This window comes from Plectropomus leopardus, chromosome 11, assembly GCF_008729295.1.
Source record: "Plectropomus leopardus isolate mb chromosome 11, YSFRI_Pleo_2.0, whole genome shotgun sequence".
NCBI classification, from domain to species: Eukaryota; Metazoa; Chordata; class Actinopteri; order Perciformes; family Serranidae; genus Plectropomus; species Plectropomus leopardus.
In genome coordinates, this window is record NC_056473.1 from 2,096,471 (window position 1) to 2,115,720 (window position 19,250).

At 39.8% G+C, this 19,250-nt stretch overlaps 1 protein-coding gene across 7 annotated transcripts in view; it reads left to right on the top strand.

Annotated features, from left to right (window-relative positions):
• Positions 1-19,250, top strand: part of mef2aa (myocyte enhancer factor 2aa) — a 79,641-nt gene that overhangs the window by 12,071 nt on the left and 48,320 nt on the right. For all 7 annotated transcript variants that reach the window (XM_042496904.1, XM_042496905.1, XM_042496909.1 and 4 more), the window contains exon 2: positions 18,265-18,460. In XM_042496904.1, the coding sequence (XP_042352838.1) occupies positions 18,407-18,460 (54 nt within the window). In that variant the 5' untranslated portion in view covers positions 18,265-18,406. The remainder of the gene's footprint in view (positions 1-18,264; positions 18,461-19,250) is intronic.

Genomic DNA, 19,250 nt, shown 5'->3' on the forward strand with positions numbered 1-19,250 from the left:
ACAGTTGTCACGAAAAACTGTACATTCACATTAAAAAGACATTTTTTCTTGAGTGAAATTTAAACACTTATCTATGGTGGAGTTTATTTCAGACAGTTCATATTTGCATGTGAATAAGAGTATAATTAGTCTGACTAAAACTGGACTTTTTCAATACATGTAAACAAGTTAGTCTGACTGAAATCGGACTAAACTGAATTACTTGAAATCAGACTAACACACCCAGATAATATGATTAGGAGTCAAGCTATTCCGTCATGTAAACACCTCAGTCGGACTTTAACTGGACCCGGCATTCTGCGCATGCTCCTTGTCGCTGTGCCAGCCTCCCTCAGTGGTCACAGATAGGAACTGTATTTATGAGGGGGGAATTGGTACTGCAAAACAGGTCAGGCATGAAAAAAAATGTAAGCACTGAGGAGAGACTTGTGTTTTTAATTTAGGCTCAGGTGAGGGACATAAAACATGAGTACAAGTACATGTAGTATTTTATATTTGTTTGAAATAAATAATGCAGATATTTTTATATGATGCATTTTAGTATTCTGATCATAACATAATTGTATTCAATGCTATTTTGTATTATATATAATTGATTTTCTTTCTTTTCTACTAACAAATTTTGTTACTAGATTCATTATTTGTATTTGTATTTTTTGAAGGTACTTTTATTTTCAGATTCTTAATATATAACACTGACACTTTTTTTACCATATATTTTATACTATTTTTAAAAATAGATTCAATTTTATATGTATGTAACTATTTGTTTACTTTATTCAATTCTGTTTTTTATTATATTAAATTGACTATTTGTTTTTTATACCCTGCATTTTAAACTGATTCTGTCCATAGATTCATTATTACTTGTATTTATTTTGATTTGTTTATTTTCTATATTTTATTTGTTTATTTTATGAAGTTACTTTTAGCTTCAGATTTTTAGTATATAACACTGACAATTTTTTAACCATATATCTTATACTGATTTGGTTTTTACAATATTCATTTTTACTTTTTGTATGTATGTATTTTTTTTATGTTTGTTGCATGAAATTTCCTTTATTTTCAGACTTTTTAAAATGCATTACACTAGGAAAATGTTTGTGTTTTTTAAGTTTTTTTCTGATGCATGTGGTTAACATATTATACAGTCTATGATATTGTATTATTTTTTTTACAAATGCATTTCATAGTGTAATTGTTAAAGGGTAAAACTGATATTGAATTTTTTAGGTGCCTTCAAACTAATCAATGAAGGCAAAGTTCACTCAGCACCGTTTAATTATATGTACGTGACACGGTGGTTTTCTGCTCTGTTAGTTAAATTACTGTAAATATACAGTTATGATTGTGATCCGGTCTATATCATAGACTGTATAAATAATATAGGTTCATTGCAACTAGCTGAAAGGGGGCATATCTCCTCCTGCTGTGGTGGAGTCGGACATACTTCCATCAATAAATGGATTCTCCCTCGGTGCTTGTTACTGGGACAAGGACAGTAGTCCTATAACCATAGGTCAACTAAACTGTGCACGTAAATGTACGTACTGCATATATTTAGGCTTCCATAGCCACACATCAGTTTGAGCATCTTTACAGTTGTGGTGGTGTTGCAATGCTACCAGTTCTCCCATTAAACCACTGTCCCTACGTGCTCTGTAACGAATTCTTTCTGTATGAGGTTTAAACAACTAAATATGTAGGCTACCCCATTTGTAGCTACTCCAGGTACGTGTGAATGTAAATTGTGATATGAAGTCATCGTATTTCTACACTTGGCTATGTTTTGTCAATGATTATCTTTTGCCAAAGCAGAATGCCAAATGAAAGTGGGAAATAATTAGTGTATAGGTCCTGTGATTCAGATCTGCTCCAAACTGTAATGGGTTCTTCCTTGGCCCATGCTATACCCATCCACCAATTTTCATGTCAGTCGGGCCACTAGTTTTCTTGGTATAAACAAACACACAGAACAGAAGATATAACCTCCTTGGTGGAGGTAATGAGCAGAAAGAATAGCACATAAACACTATGTGGTTTGGGAGGATAGACTGTGGAAGCATACGGTGGAACAGAGGTGATGACTTTGAGAATGCAAGTCATTTAACACCTCTCTAAGTTGCCTCGTCTCCCTTCTTTGGCTTATTGGAGTGCAAGAAAAGCCACACCATCACACTATGCGTCATCTCAAAAGTGAGTGGGCCACACTTGTAGGACTTACAACCCAAACCCGTGTGTCCTGTGGTTTGGTTAGTCATTGTTTTTTAGCTTGTTTTCTTGTTTACATGAAACAGACATTTGCCTGCATACAGACGCAACAATAGCCCGTGACTGTGTTGCTACTCAATACTGCTGTGACGTTATTAAGTTGAATCATGTGTAGAGAAATACTGAGTTAAGAAAGACATCTTTTTGCTGAGTTGCAATTTAACTGCATTTTAATGAGACTCTGAAAAAACATAAATCAAAGGAATATATTATAATCTAATTTACAACATCAAAAGATCTCCCATGATTGCTAATATACCCCACTGTATTGAATTCCTGATGTTCTACTGTAGATCTTAAAAAGCGTCTCTCGCTGGAGATTTAACTTCTCTGGCTTTGTATGGAGTTGATTAAGTAGAAGCATCACGAACAGACAAACAATTGAATTGTGTGCAAAGTAAACTTTCTTCAAAGTCTGCTAAGCTGTGTGTGGTGAAGCTGTTGACTCTGTTCTTACCGAGTGCTAAAATAGGCGATTTGAAACATTCAATCCAGCCTTCTATTATGTTTCCCAAGACAACAAGGAGTCGGGTCCTTGGAAAAGTTTTTATCAATGGCTGGTGTAGTAAATACAACTGTGAGACCTGGGTGTCACAGCTCCCACCACCAGCACCATGACTAAAGTCAAGTAGCTGCTGGGAGGAAGAGATGGAACTCCTGCAGCTGGAGCAGCCCCGTGGCCTCCCGAGCCGCAGGAAGGAGGTCTGGCCCGTGATATCGTTGTTTTTCTGTTTGTCTGAGAAGCCATGTGAACCAGGACAGCTGGGAGGGGGGGCTGTGATTCCTCCCATTATTGTGCAGCACACATCAGCCATATGAACAGAGAAGGGAAGTGACCCCCCCTGCTCTCTGGAAGCTGCTCCGGGCTCTGACTTGTAGTTCAGAGTTGTCTTCCTCTCTGCTGTTAGGGCTTAGCTGTAGCAGCATGAACGCTGCAACGCCTCGCACATGTTCTTCGTTAGCCCTTTGAAACCTGGAGCAACATTATTTTATTGTGCTGCCTTTAGATGCCTTTCATAAGTATTTAAACTGGTTTCAAAAACATAGGAAAACGGGCAAATAATAGTAAATTAAGAAAGTTATTTTTAAAACGCTAGGGAAAAATGTCAAGGGGAAAAAAAAAATCAAGGGAAAACTATATTTATAAATCTTTCTAATTCTTTATTATGTTATGAAATTATTATATTTTTCCTAAAACACTTTTTCCAGGTAATTTCCTTGTTTTTTAAACTTTATTTTTTGTTTTTATTTTGTAATTTTGTTGCACTTTTTATTAATTTCCTGATACTTTTTGGCCCATTTCTTCTTTCGTTGCTCGTTGCCTTTGCTCCATCAGTTTTCTTGCTCATCAAATCAAGCCTATTTCCCCAGGTGTCAAAGGGTTAACTAGAGCATGAGTTTCCAAACTGTTGTACATTGCATGGAGCATGTGAAGGCAGCAATAATCCAGTTGGTCCGATAACATTTGAAAGGTCTAGAAGAGCAACAAGATTAAATCATTTTATCCCTATTCAAGTTAGCAGAGCTCTAAACTGGAAGTAGCCAGCTTGGCCAACAGAAGTCTCTAGTGTATTTTCTGTATGGCCCCAGTGATGCACAAGCAGCGCTCATCATTCAGGTAATTTCATACTGCAGAAATAGAGCTTCTTTGGCTTTATATACCACCGAGCAGCTTCCATATGAACGGGTCTCACCTCCAAGACTGTATCCAGGTCTCTTAATACATCCATGGTTTATACCCATATAGGGTGCAGGTCCTCACCCATGCTGTCCACCATGTTTCTACAGTAGCCCAAAACAGACAAACCAAATCCTTACTTGCTCTGTGAAGGGCTATCTGTGTTTATCCGCAGTTAGCTGCTCCTCCACATTGAGCCAAACAGCATCGGAAAAACAGATTTTCAACATGAATCTGCTTTATTTAGACTTTTACTGGTTTAAAGCACCAGGTTAGTTTGTTTTAGAGATGAAGAGACCTCTTTTGATAAGTCAGCTCCCAGTTAAAAAAAATACCTGAACATCTGGATCCGAAGATATCTGAGAAAAAATCAAGCATTACAACATTATTAGGGGCCTGGGCTAGCAACCCATCAACATAGGAGAAACTTTGATTTGTAATGTGAAACTGCTTTATTCAGTGTTTTTACTGATATTAAGCACCTGGTTCATTTGTTTTGGAAGGAAAGAGTCATCTGGGGATAATCTGGCTTCCTGTAAAAACCTCCTGAACAATGAACACTGAAGGACTAACGGGAAGTTGACACTTGGTACACATGAAAAGTTTCAGCTGGTTGCAATCTGCAATCCTCACCACTAGATGCCACTAAAACCTCTGAATACCACAATCTGTTCCTTTAAGTAAACACAATTTGAAAATTCCTGGTGTGCCATATTTGTCGTTTTTTTATTTAGTTAAAACTCTACTTTAAAAATCAAGGACATTCACAAAGTATTGTCTTTGCATGTCCGGTCTCTAGATCCCAGCTCTCTATAGTGTGACTATGATTGTGAGTGAGGTGTTGAGTCTGCCCGCTGTTTGTGCGTCTGCCCGTCTGTCCTCTCCCTTTCTCCCAGTCCACTTTCCATCTGTGTGCTGTGGGCTGCAAATCTAGTTGAAAATGGTGTAGTGTTTCCACCAGTGAGCTGCTGCCAGCCTGTATTCATGTCAGACTTCGTTGTTCTTGATTTTGTTTCCCTCCACCCCTCAACCTCTGTCGCTGGTCCAACTGCCAGGGGTGTTAGGAACGTATAGAAGGGTTGAGGAGGTGGAAGAAGGGGGTGGGCATCCATCAGCAGCCGCTGGCCCCGGGACTCAGGACCAGAGGCTATCAGCAAACAGTTTGACTGAAAAGGTTCCTGGAGAGGCGAGCAGCAGCGGGGCCTGCGGGGGTCTCTCTCTTTCTCTCTCTCTCTCCCTCCCTTTCTCTGTCTGACTCCCTCTCTCTCTATCACACTGTTTGCACACAGAATTCATGTGACAGCTAGCACACATCATCTGATTTGGGAGAAACTGTGGGCTGTAGCTGCAGAAATGCCCCTCAGATGATTTGCTCAGTGAATGCAGTTTATTGATGTCAATAGATTTTCAAATTGACATAGACAAGAGAAACAGTTTACAGTTTTCCAACTTGTATCAGTGACAGAGAAATTATGATATATCTTGCACATTTTTCGGTCCCATCCGCCCTGTGAAAATCAGGCTTTCAGGAATTGTCTGCTTTTGTAACTGCTGTTTACTGTGACAACACATCATTCACAAAGCAGACTCTGATTATTCAAAATGAAAACTGTCTCTCAGTGTGACAGTACAGACACCTAATAACATAAAAACCCATGACAAACATGCACAAAGCCAGATTTTCTACAATTTCCAGCTCATATGTGTCACTCTGTGTTTTCAGAAAGTGTCTGTTTCATTTGAAATGTATTGCATGAAATGAAATGTGAGATTAACAGGTCCATGTGAGACCATTAACAGACTAATTCTATAACATGAAATTGTATGGGAAAAAATAATCAATTCTACTTTAGCTAGCCCCTTTCACTGTTGTTATGACTCATGGCCATCCTCACTGCTCAGATTGCATAAACCTTTTATGTAATGGAACACTGTGGGAAAGAGGCATTGAGTGGAAGATAAAAATGGGGAGAGAAAATCAAATATTTATTCTGAGCTTTTTAATTTTTTTTCCATTAAAAGCAGACATTCTCTGAAAGCAGCAACTGTAATCCTAAACGATATGGACTACATGCATGTTTACAACAAAACTTGTCTGTTGCAGCGCTCGCTATTTATTTAGTGAAATCTGCCTGCTGATCATTAAACACTGGGGGAGAGTTGAATATCGGGAATCTTAGTGTCTAATCTCGATCCACAGTGTTTCAAAAGATGTGTTGAGATCGGGTAAATGTGCTGCTGCTGAGACACATTATGCATGACGTTCCTAATATCCTTACACTGTGGATTCCCCCTGGAGGAAGATCTTGGTTCATCTTTGCTGTTTACCAATTCTGAGTTGCGGTCGGCGCAACATCAAAAGGCTGCCATGGCACTTAACACAGTTCGCAGGGTTCCTGTGAGGGTGGGGAACTGTTACACCCCATAATGCTGGCATTACTGTTGTTCCCTGGTGAGTAGTCCATCTGATGATAGACAGCCATGCAAATGGACACATGCCATCGCATCAGACCACAGCAGCCACACTGTAATGCTATGCAAATGCATAAACCTCTAGGACCATGCATGTTTTATTTGTGCGAGTTTGTGTGCAAGTGTTATAAAAACCGTAAGTGAGTTTCTTTGAAACATTTGCTCCACCAGCAAATCAATCACAAAACAAACAAAAAACTTTATTTATTATTAGGAGCAAAGTGTGACACAGGAAGTGTTCATCCATAAAGAGGGCAGAACACTGATGCTGTGCCATGTCAAGATTGACTTGTTAAAGTGACACACTGTCATAAGGAATGTCGGTGATGGAGGGCTTTTGCTCACAGACATAGTTTGTTAAACCAGCAGCGTTAATGTGAAGTGATTAGTTTGCTTTTAGTCTGTCAATTGCATTTTTACAGATATAGCATCACAAATTGTAGATTGGCTGATTATTAATTCTTTCTAAGGGTCAGAAGGTTAACCCGATGGTTTCTCAAGTCACAGTGATGCTGTAGAAATATTGTAGCTGCGAGAATTTGAAACTCCAGTGGGACACCAGCCTCAGATTGTGCCTCTCATGTATCACTATTACATTAGAGACACAGAACTAAACCTTAACATTTTTCAGATTATAAATACCTTGCAATCTTTCAACACTTACAGATGTCCTGAAAATATTTTCTTGAAAGACTCTTAGAACCATCTGGATTGGAATATTTTCAGTTTGCTAGCTGCACAATAAAATGAAATGAAATGAAATCAAATAAAAATAATTAATTTAATTCAGTATAAATAAACAAATAGATTTTTTTTTTTTAAAGAAACAGAATTTACATATTTAGATAATAATAATAATAATGATAATAATAATATTTTACATATAATTTACTATTTACCCCAAATTTTAAATGAAAATAAATATTTACCCATATACAGTTGTGTATGGTAATTATTTTCATAAGTACTTTGCTTAAGTACAAATTTGAGGTAGTTTTATGTTATTTGAGGATAGAAATCTCGTGCAACTTTCTACTTCTACTCTACCACATTTCTGATGGAAATATTCTACTTATTACCCCCCATTTATAGTTACAACTGTAAGAACTTAACTTAATTTTCTCACACAGTGTGAAAATAGCAAGTGCAACTGAAACAGAGCAATCAGTCACTTGACTGTTTGACAGAAAATTAATTGGTAACTACTTTGATACTGTGAAGTAATTTTTCATGCAAAAACATTTCATGGTTCAAGCTTCCCAAATTTGAGTTGCTGCTGCTTTTGCTTGTAATTATTTTGATTTTATACATTTTTTTCATTGAGTACTTTTGCTTTACATTAAAATACGATACTTTTCTGATTATACTCATATATCTCTACGTAAATAACATTTACGGTACAATGCAGGACTTGCAGTATTCTTTGCAGTGTGGTAATTTTATATCTATTGAATTGAAGGATTACACCGTAAAACCTGCTGAGCTGATTTAACTTAATTTTAGTTAAACTTAAGAATTAAATATAAAGTAAAGATAAATTAAGATTAGTAATGGTATTTACTCATGTTTGTAAGGTAACTTTTATTACATTTTTTAAAAAATTTATATGTACCTAATTTTCTTAAGTTGCAACTTAAAAATGACAAGTTTAATTAAATCAATTTTACTCAGTTTTAGCAACTTCTGTAAATCAAGTATTCTAAGTGTATATCTGCTGGTTGCAAACTAGTGCATCGTATTTGTATTTTTGTAAACAAGTTAAGAAAATAGAACTTCATTATTAGCAAAGTCCTCTTTGTCGTGATCAAGTTAAGTCAGACTAATTAGGTCTACTGAAATTGTTAAGACTTAGAAACACTTAAATGTAAAGTAAACATAAATGACGATTATTAGTCACTTTCCTTTTTCAAGGTTATCAGAATCCAAGATTATTTTAAGCGGGATAGATTTTACAATGCAGAATAATTCTTCCACCACCGCCAATATATATGACATAGATTTGAGTGAGGAATTATGTTATTTCCAGCTACCACCTTCATGTGGAATAGAAAAAAAAGAGATGAAATGAGTTAAAAATGATTCGTGCCATGAGATGGACTGAATATTTTTGATCCAGATTGTAAGACGAGTCTTTAAAAAATGTGGATTTACCTTTAGAACAGCATTAAGTGTTCTTTTATGAACCTTCAGATGTTTCTTTCATGGATCACTGCGTAGTTCTCTTGACGGGAACTGGGATGTGTAGTTCTGTGACTCAAATGTAATGGTGATACTTCAGAGGCACAAACTCAGGCTAGTAGGACAGTATAGCAACTGTAGCATATGTCTATGATTTCTCAGTTGTCAAATGCATTCATTTTTAATGAGACATGATTCATCACCCCGCTCATGCATCAAGGAAGTTATCCTCATTTTCTTTGTTCATAAAAGTTTCACTTAAATATGCATCGAGGGATTTACCTTGAGATGGAGAGTAGCTTTTCGACATGAAATGGATATAACTGTTAGGAGAGGGTCACCACTTTATCCTTGAGAAACTGAGAATCCATTCATTGGCTGGGCTCAAGAACCTGACTGACGCAAATGGATCATTGGGAATAGAAGTGTCCCAGCAGTAATTATGTTACAACGCCGCTGCCGCGCACTACCAGTGAGGTGGGATGGGACGGGCGCGGGGTGCTTCTTTTAGTCTTGTTTCCTTTACATCTTTCCACATAGTTAACACAGTCATACTGTCCTCTCTCTGTCTGACTCTTCCTCCCTTCCACTCTTGTTTTCTTTCTCTCTCTCTTTGCACACACACTTGCTATCAACCACACATGGAAACTTTCTGACTAACCGTGTAACCTGCTCTGTTGAACGAATGTCTCCCCGCTCTGTTTGACAACTCTTTAAGTGAGGGAAAAGTTGGTAGCTGATCATGTTGTCTATTTGTTGTCTTCCTGGCCTCTAGATCCCCGCTGCCCAGGCCTCGGAGCTAAAGCAAAAAACGTCTTTCATTTTTTTCTTGCTATCCGGGGCTCTGTGGCACTAAGTCAGTTAAAAAAGAGACATGGAATTAATGTAATGTCAATGGCGTTTCCTCATGAAACCCCAAGGCACCTAGTCAAAGTCACCTTGCATAGTCCTCTCATCCCCTGACAGTACTGTGAGAGTGAGATGGAGGATGTCTGTCTGGTAATGCTGTCAGCACATGATGTCCTTTGGTTATTAGTTGTTATATCCACTCATCGTCATTCAGATTTTTTAGATTGGATACATGTCCGGTATTTATCTGAGGAGCGACATCATTTCCATTCAGTCGGCAGTGCAGCGTGGCCCCACAGTGAAACGTTTTCTCAGCGAGAGCAGGTTCATCCTGTGGGGTTTTCTTTCCTTTTTGAAGGTGATAAGTAGCTTTTCATCTCCTGGTCCCTGTCTTACAGCACCATCCCCCAGCCCAAGCAAGGTGCTAGCAGCATGGAGGATTGTTTGAACTTGCATCGATCCAATGTGGGATTACAGCTGGGTCACTGGAGAGTTGGACTGAGCTACCAGTCATCAGGGCAGATTAACCACTCGCTGTCTGCTTGGCTGCCATTTCAGTGCAGCCTCTCACTGCTGTCTTTGTGGCTGTCCCTACTGTGTGGGTCACTGTCTGCTTTTGAACAATGCATTTTTATATCTCACTCTATTGAGTTAATTTCAGACTGATTTAATATTCAGAGGAAACATATTGCTTAATGAAATAAGATGCTTGACTAGCTAAATCTGTAAGCACCTCATGGGACATTTGCCAGTCTTCATTTTACAATTTTTAAAATTTTGACCTGCAGGTTTTTCTTTTGTGCAAACCGTGTGTTTGATTCTCTTTCAACACCTTCAGGGTGTTCATATCATAATCATTTTACTCTCTCCTTTAAATGTTTAAATTTTTCTCCGGCACGAGAAGTGTCACCCCAAGCAACGCTTTACAGAGGAAGGGGAAGTACTGCAGAAAGTCCACGTTTTGCAGACTGCCTCACCTCTGTCTACATTTGTCAAAGCCTCCTTTTTCACTTTTTTTTGTTCGCATGCCCTTGCGATAGCTCTTATTAATTATATCTCATTAGTTGCCTTGGAAACTGAGGTGAGGGAATGTATAGCATGAGTTCAAAGAAAGAGAGAAAGAAAGCGGGGGGTGGGGGGGGGGGGGGGGGGGGGGTGGGAGGGTTTTATTTGCGTGACTGGGGGGGGGGGGGGGGGGGGGGGGGGGTACAATGTTGGGGAGCTATTTGCGTCGGCGGAAAGCCTGTGCCTGGTTTGGGTTTTCACTGGGGGAGTTTGCTTAGTTAAGTGGGTTCGGACTATTGCCATTAAGCCGGGGATATTCAGATGCTCTTATAGGATTAGATAGTATCTCATGCTGTGTCCTTGGTTACCTTGGAGAACTCGAGGATTTGGGATAATTGTGTAGAGCGCACATGTATATCGTTCAAAGAATAGGGGAGAGAGGCCGGAAAAGAAAGCGGGGATTTAAGACATGGGGGGGGGGGGGGGGGATGATGGAAGCGGGGAGTGGTGCGAGATGAGGATAAGTTGTGGAAACTGGGAGGAGGAATGTTTACAGGGGCTCAAATGAATGAGTTTGTATATCTGTTCCTCAGATATACGCGATATGAGGGGGTGGGGTTGAGGGGGGGGGTGGAGAAAGTGGTTGTTGAGGGATCAGCCGTGTGTCAGATTAGCATCAGGAGACATTAACACTAGTGATGCTGCTGGGGCCACAATCCTGCCTTTCACTGCTGGAGAGGGAGATAAGCGTGCTCTCACAAAAGGAGAGAGGGAGAGAGCGTGAGAGGGCTGGCTTGCCTCCACTCCCCTCAGGCCAACAGCCCCATTTACAGGTACAGCACCTCCTGATGAAAGCGAGAACAAAGAGGTGGATGTTCATTTCCTACTGCGCTGGTGTCAAGGCTCCATTGAAACAAATCGGTAAAACTGTGGATTTAGCCTGCTCTGCTTTATGTCTCCAGTCTGCCAGAAGCTAATCACAAACCAAGCCACAGTGTTGACACTTTGAGTTCGATACACTTAAGAACGCCGTCATGGATTATTTCACGGAATCCCCATATCAATGCACATCAGATTACAGCGTGAAGCTGTTCTGTCTTATCAGAAATGTAGTTCTGTCATAATCATGTTGTTTCAATGTATATTTACTAGTGTTGTTAAAGCTGTGATTCATTCTTATGTAACCAGTGGAGTGTTTGAATAACAAGGAAAGTTCTCTCTCTGCTAATTGTAAAGTGAGCGGCTGAAGGCAGCGTGCACACGTCGTCCAGCCTGTGTAATGATCCTTTCAGTAAACAACATAAGCAGACAGAGTGAAGCCACAGGAGATGAGCCTCTGTTGTTGTTTAGTCTCAGACTCACAGCCAGGACGGTATTACGGGGAAGGATCAGAGGGGATGGGTGTCCCCAAGGTGGTCCCTCCCTTTCTTCCTCCTCTCCATTTCCTTACCGGCTCCCTCTGACTCCCCCGCAGAGGGGCATGTTGAAGGGTCCTGAATAACAGGAAGTGGAGGGGCAGGAAGTTGTCTGCCCACGGCCTGCGGTAGGATACTGAGGCTAACGCTGCTTTGCACAGGAAGCGCAACTGTCACGGCTATGCTCAAGACTTTGGCTGCTGTCCATTACGTTCAGAGAAGTGGAGGCATGCTTGCAGCACATGGTGGCTGCTTCATTAACACAGGTCAGATAGGAGGAATATAATATAATATATTCAGTTCTATTTGGAAAATCTTTCCACTACCATTACACTGCGTGCCCCCCTTTTTGGAGTGATCCGTCGACCAACGTTAGTCTAAAAGCCTACAAAAGACATCAACCCCAACCATCTGAAAAGCAGGCAAAAAAAACAAAACAAAAAAAAACTGATCCACAGTTTTAAGACACACACACACACACACACCATGAAACCAGCATCAGTGGTGTCCCAAACAGAACACCAGCAGCTCTCCTGCTGAAACTACATCCCCAGTACAGCACTCACCACAGGATGACAGGCTTTGATCCAACTTGGCTGTCAGAGAGGAAATACTCCTCCTGACTCTACAAGACTGAACTTGGTGAATTAATAAATAATAAATAAATAAGCTATAGATGAATACAGTGCATAGAAAATGAATGGGGAGGGTAGGGTCCCACGGAAGACCATCCTCATCCAGCCCAGGCACCCCCCCCCCCCCCCCCAAACCTGTAAACCTAGGGGAAACACTGGTTAAGATTGTTAAGAATTATAGCAATCTAGCATAGACAGTTTTATTATATTGCAAATGTACAGAATAACAGTGGCCTCATTCTTTTGTTCATTAGGCAAACTGTGCAACATAAATCTACTGTGTCATTTCATGTTAGCTTTTATATGTAGGACAACAGTTGAGGGAGTAATGCCTCAACTCTGTGTGAACAGGCATAGAGGGAGGAGGACGTGCTGTATCCACTAGTCACAGCGGGAATTGAGCATGTTTTATTGATTGTGAAAGGGCCAGTCCTGTCACCAAGCCTCCCAGTGTCTCCATGGTCTGTCTTAAGGGACGTGGAGGCAGGCTGGCCCTCCTGTCAATTGACCAGTCTCACACCTCGTCACGAAGGATCAAAACAGCTCTGCTCAGAAATGATTGTAATGCTGTTACTTTTACTGATACAGCGTGTTCCTGTGCTGCCCGTGTGTTTAACAGAAGGTACAGTACGAGACATGGACTCCTTCTGTTGGACATGTCACATTAATGTCCTGTCAAGCTGCTGTGGTTGTTCATGTGGCGACATGGACATATTCTCTGCACATTGATTTATGTTGTGCAAATGTTTGGTATCCAACTTATGGAAGTGCTGGACTGGTTGATATCAAAGTGGACCAGGTGTATCATATCAAGGTCTTTGAGAAGAGTGTGTGATGCTGTTATGCATTGTGCTGCGTGTGTGTACAAACTAGGGATGCACAGATTTCTCTCCCAGCACCGATCCCATATTTTTATTTATTTTTTATGTATAAAATATCAAGATTGCACTTTTAACAACTTCATAATGACAGACAGACCATCAAGTTCAGTCCGGTAGATGTTAGACATACAGTGTGTGCTGTAGGATTTCTGCTGTGAATAAATACACACCTAACAAATAACTGAGCTGCTGTGAGCCGAGATGTTCAGATCTGATGCTGCACACTTTGTCCTCTGTGCGTCCACATGGAAAAGGCTCCCCTTAGTATAATTGCATTCTGTTTTCACTGAACAAGAAAAAAACTGTCAACACAACTCATTCATTAGTATTTTTTTTTTTTAAATTCCTGTCTCTCAAGGTTCCTTGTCAATAAACTGTCATGTTAGTTCTTGTTTTCTGAGTCATTTAAGCTTTGTTAAAGGTCCAGTATGTAGAATTTAGGGGGCTTTATTGGCAGAAACACAATAGGTATGTTTTCTTTAAAAAAAATGTGATTTAGTCACATTTTGCGACCACAGAGCACCAGTGAAACTTGGAAATATTAATAATATTTGAACTGGAGCGCTGTTAGTTTGTTGCCTGCTCACAGTGAATGAATCCTCACGATTAAAGGCGCTGCAGTATTGGTTTAACTGTCTGCTAACGCTAACATCCAACTGTTGACCTGAAGCAAAAACATCAACAACAATGACACTTTATTATTTGACAGTAGCTACTTTATTTAACTTTATTGTTCTTTAACTCAATTTTAACTGCAGTTCATTCAGTAATATTTTATTTCAGTAGTTAACATTAGTTTAAAGGATGCTTAAAAATATTGCGATACATATTGTGTATTGCAATATAGCGTTAAAATATTGCAATAAAATTTTAAAGCTATGTCCCCCAGCCCTAATCACATTGATGCAAAAAGTCCAGAAAAGGTCTAAATGTACTGCTGGAAAAACCATATGTAGGAATTGTTTTAACAGAAAAGGCCAACCACTGCAAATATATATTAAAAAGCAGTTATTGTGCAGCACATGTAGACAGTACAGTAATTGTAGCGTTAAGCACCTCAGCTTACTGCTGTAAACGGTTGGACCAAAATAGAAGACTGTACACTTTTAATGACCGAAACTATTATTATGCTTATCATTACTGTTGTGATTATATAGTTCATGATTAATTGATGGGGCTTTTGCAGGGGGGTTTCTGTTTACATTGAGTACACAAGTATCAACCATGTGGCTGCACAGTGAGGTAGATTCATAGCCTCGTGTTGTCCTGCCCCTGCTCCCAGGCTCGGTTTGCCCCCTTTCTTTTTATGTTTATCTCTTCGTCTCTGTTTCTTACACACACACACACACACACACACACACACACACACACACACACACAGAGAGAGAGAGAGAGAGAGAGAGAGAGAGAGAGAGAGAGGGAGAAAGCACATGATGATTTAGGCCATAAACAGATACTCTGTCCCCTTCTAACACTCAAGAGAAGTCAGAGTGTCACGCACAAACATGCACTCTGCTACAGTGCAGACATTGTTCTTCTTTGTAATCTGACCATCTTCTGACATGTCTATCTGGGTGGTGGTGCCAGCTGGATATTTCCTATTTCGTTCTGGAGATTTGAAATTGCGTTATTTGATCTAAAGTAAAATATCTTGTGTTATGATCAACCGCAGCATTAGATGGAGTGATCATTCAATTGTCAGCAAGATGTTTAAGCTTTCCGACAAACTTTTGATGAATGTGGACACTAAGTTGGGAGTGCGACACACCTACAGTCTGAGGGTCCCCTCAGCTTGTCATTTTGTATCTGTGTAACAGAAATGTCATGACACAGTCTATTATGCCTCTAGACTTGAACTGTCCTGCTGTGGCAGCTCCTCTGCATAAAGAGAGGAAAGGATGTGTATTTGTGAGAGTGTCTCGATTCTTTCTGAAGTACAGTTTCCCACTCGTGTTACATTGATGAACACATGCACAAACAGAACTGTTGTGGTTAATTCAAACCAGCCTCAACAGATGATCACTGATTAGTCCACCTCAGATAAGCTTCTCTAAACCAACACACAAGTTCACACATAGGCGCACGGATAAAACTGCAGAATGCTGTCAACGAGTGCATCCAAATTAAAAGGCAGCAAATAAAACTTTTATTTACAGCCACGATAAAAAGCAAACAGTACAAAAACTCTCAACCAATACAGTTCCACGCTGTACAAACGCTGAGTGAGAAAGAGATTATCTCCTTACCTCTGTGCAGATAAAGTACACCACAGTGGTCTGTCAGGTCCACCACTTGCCTACTCGCAAATAGCTCTCTGTTTTGACACTTTGTGTCATGAAATCTGATGTAATGAATCTCCATTTCCCAAAAAGGAGGAAAGAAACAAGATGGAGATATCCAAATTTCCATCCTCTCCATTAATTTTATGAACACACGGTGAATTCACCAGTACACTGTAAAATCTGACAAGTTGATTTTACATAAAGTAATCTTGAAACCGATTGCCTTAAAATAGGAAAGTAAGTATAACAAACAAGTTGTTGCAACTTAAAAATTGTTAGTGTCAGCAACTTCAGCAAACCAAGTTAGTCTTACTGAACATTAGATATAAAGTAAACATAAATTAATACTAATAGTTATATTAACTTGTATTTTTCAAGGCAATGGTTTTTGTAGATTTTTTAAAGTAAAAGTCACTTGTTTAATTTGACAGTGTATGCCTCCCATTCCAGTAAATTCACTGAAGGTTTCAGTATTATATAAACGCAGTGAAAGGTTATCACTTTTTGCATCCCCCGATCTCCCTCTGGCTCAAACACCACTCTGTGTGTGTGTGTGTGTGTGTGTGTATGTGTGTGAGAAATGGTGAATGAACAAGAACATCGTCATTCTCCCTGGCCTGTTGTGATGTGGTTTGGGGAAATTCTTTGTGAGGGTTCAGGCGGTTACTTTCCTGGCTCAGACGGCCATGCGTGGGTAGTTAGCGAGGTGATCTCAGTCAAGTTTGCCTTCAGTGGAGCCCCGATTCAGACAGCCAGACACCATAATGCCAGTCCATCTGTAACCCATAATAACCGTGTGCCACTGGAACTGGTCATTTTCCTTTTCACTGCCAGTTCGGCCCCTGGCTTCCTCGCTTCACAACTGCTGACTGCATCTAATGGCCTGAGTTGTTAACCTTTCTACATTTGTACTCATCTGGGAAACGTAGTTGTTTAGACATTTCTATTTGCTGGGTTTAAGTGATGGATGCGCCTCTAGGGAGGGGGCTATATCTCTTCTCGCAGAGATGCAGAGGCAGGACAGAGTCAGATGTTCCTAGGGGAACAGTGCGATCTGAACCACTGGCCAGGTTACAAGCTCATGTGGGAATATAACCCCCGCCCTCCTCACCCCCTATGGCTTCTCCTCCAGCCCAGGAGATTTCAACCACTGTCCACCTAAGACTGGATGCTCTCTTAATCATCTTAAGAGCAAAGTTGGTGACAGGGTGGGTCAGCTCAGGAGGAGCAAGGAAATGTTCCGTCTCTGCAGGCAGGGGAACATAGACAAACACTTTGTATAAGATGAACATAGCTTAGAAAAACTCTATCTAAACATATTTAGGTCATACATATGTTACTTGAGTCTAGTGCTTGTGTGGTAAAAATGAAGCTACAGCCAACAGCTTTTTAGCTTATCTCAGTACAGTGAGTTAAAACAAAGGGAAGCATATTTTGATACTGTTAAAGACAGCCAAGTTTTTCATGTAACTCTCCAGAGAAAATATAAGTGTAGTTCCCAAAATGTTAAACTATTCCTTTAAAACCTGGACATTCAACAGGGGTCTATGACCCTGAGGGCATCCTCAGATAAACAAATACATTTTCATTTATCTATTTATTTGTCTATTGAAAGGTCTTCATGTTCATTTGTTTGTGTATTTGTTTATATATGCTCACATAAACCAATAAAAATAGATTTACAAAAAAAGGTCTAAAAGTACACTTTAATATTGGTCCAATGTATTATTCGTAAATATAAATCGTCCTATTCATAAAAAACTAAAAATGTCATTTACAGTACTCATCATTAGTGATTAGCCAACCGCTACCCATGAATCCTTGTAAATACATGTGAGCTAGCCAAAACTGAATTACAGCGCAGCACTTATCCATAACGGCAAGGTGAACTAGTCAGCCAACCTTTCATTGAAATATATTGAACAATTAACTGTATTGTTAGTCAGCGTGTACCAACATTCTTGTGAGCCCATTATTTTGTAACTTTTCAACCAAGAGACACGCCTCAGAAACCAGCAGTAAAAATGCAGAGGGTGAGGCGACCACACCTCGCCATGCTACGACTGACTTAGCAGCTACAAACAAGCGCAAACAAGAGAAGCCCCAAATATACTAAGGGAATTACCTCACGTGCAACTTTATTTTATAGAGGGTCCCTGCTCCTTGGCCTGAAAAGGTTGATGACCCCTCTTCAAACATTGCTTTTAGGAGTGAACAAATTAGTCATCATTAATGGTTTCAGCCACTGGTGAAAGTATTTTGATGTGTGTGTCACAAGCTCGTCTTGCCATTGTCTGAATCTATGTACTTAATTTAAACTGTACAGTTCAATACACCCAATCATTGAGTCTTGTACAGCTGCTGCCCTCTAAGTGTGAAGCCGTCTTTCATTGACTTCAGCTGTGGTTCAAGTGCAGCAGCGGAGCAGATAAGGGCACACCATGTGGGTCTCAGACGTTCTGAATGTGCTTGAGAACAGAAAGCAGAGCCCTCCGGTGCTTTGAAGTGCTTAAGGAGACATTGTCGAGTGTCAAGTTAACTTTCTGCCCCTCTCTCTCTCTCTTTCTCTCTCTTTCTCTTTCTGTCCTCTTGCAGTTTGTGGTCTGTCGAAGAGCGCGAAGAAAGAGCATATACAAGAAGATAGACTGTTGCACAATGTGCTAGAAGAGTGCGGGAAGAAATCGTGTAGTTTTTCTGGTATTGTTGAGGTGTCAGAGAGACAGGAAAGCACGCAGCCATGGGGCGGAAGAAGATACAGATCACCAGGATCATGGATGAGAGAAACAGGCAGGTGAGTGTCACAGTTTGCTTTCTATTTATTTGGAGCACTTCTTTAAAGGTTCAAATACAGTTTACATACAAAATTATTAATATTATAATCATATTAACTTATTTCTTAGTAGGGGTTTAGGGAGTATGGGCTTGGCCAATTATTGGAGCCAATATTTGGCATTTTGACGATTATCTATATCAGCGTTTTATTTTAATGGTCGCTGATAAAATTAATCTAATTAATTAATTAAAAAATGCAGAGAAAGTGTCAGCATGCAAGTAAATTTTAGTTTTTATGTATTCATTTCTTCACTTGACTTTATAAACAAAAGTTGCAGGGAACTTGCTGTTTATGATGATGAAAGTTTCAGTTTTGATCAAACATTTGCAAAAGGCATTTAAACGTTTTGGTGTCAGAGTTTTTTAAAGTCCAAATTCTAAATATTGACAGAAAGATTTTCATTTTCTTGTAAATGCATATTGGTTCCACATATCAGTAATCGATCTCATTAACTACTACTAATAATAGGTATCGGCATCAGCCCTGAAAAACCAATATTGGTTGACACCTATTTCTTAGCTTATTTTGCAAGCTGCCAGTGCATCTTTCTCTCGTATCTGAGATGAAAGTCTGCTTTGTACCTGTTTGGAGGTTACAGTCTTCTGTTTTCCTCCTGCTGTGGACCAGAGTTCAGCAGCTGTCATGGTGTGCATGGATCTAAACAGAGATACCTCCCCCCTCTAAAGTCCCAGCCAGCTGAACAGGGACCATGACATTTCTTTGTCAGTGCGGTCATATTTACAGACAT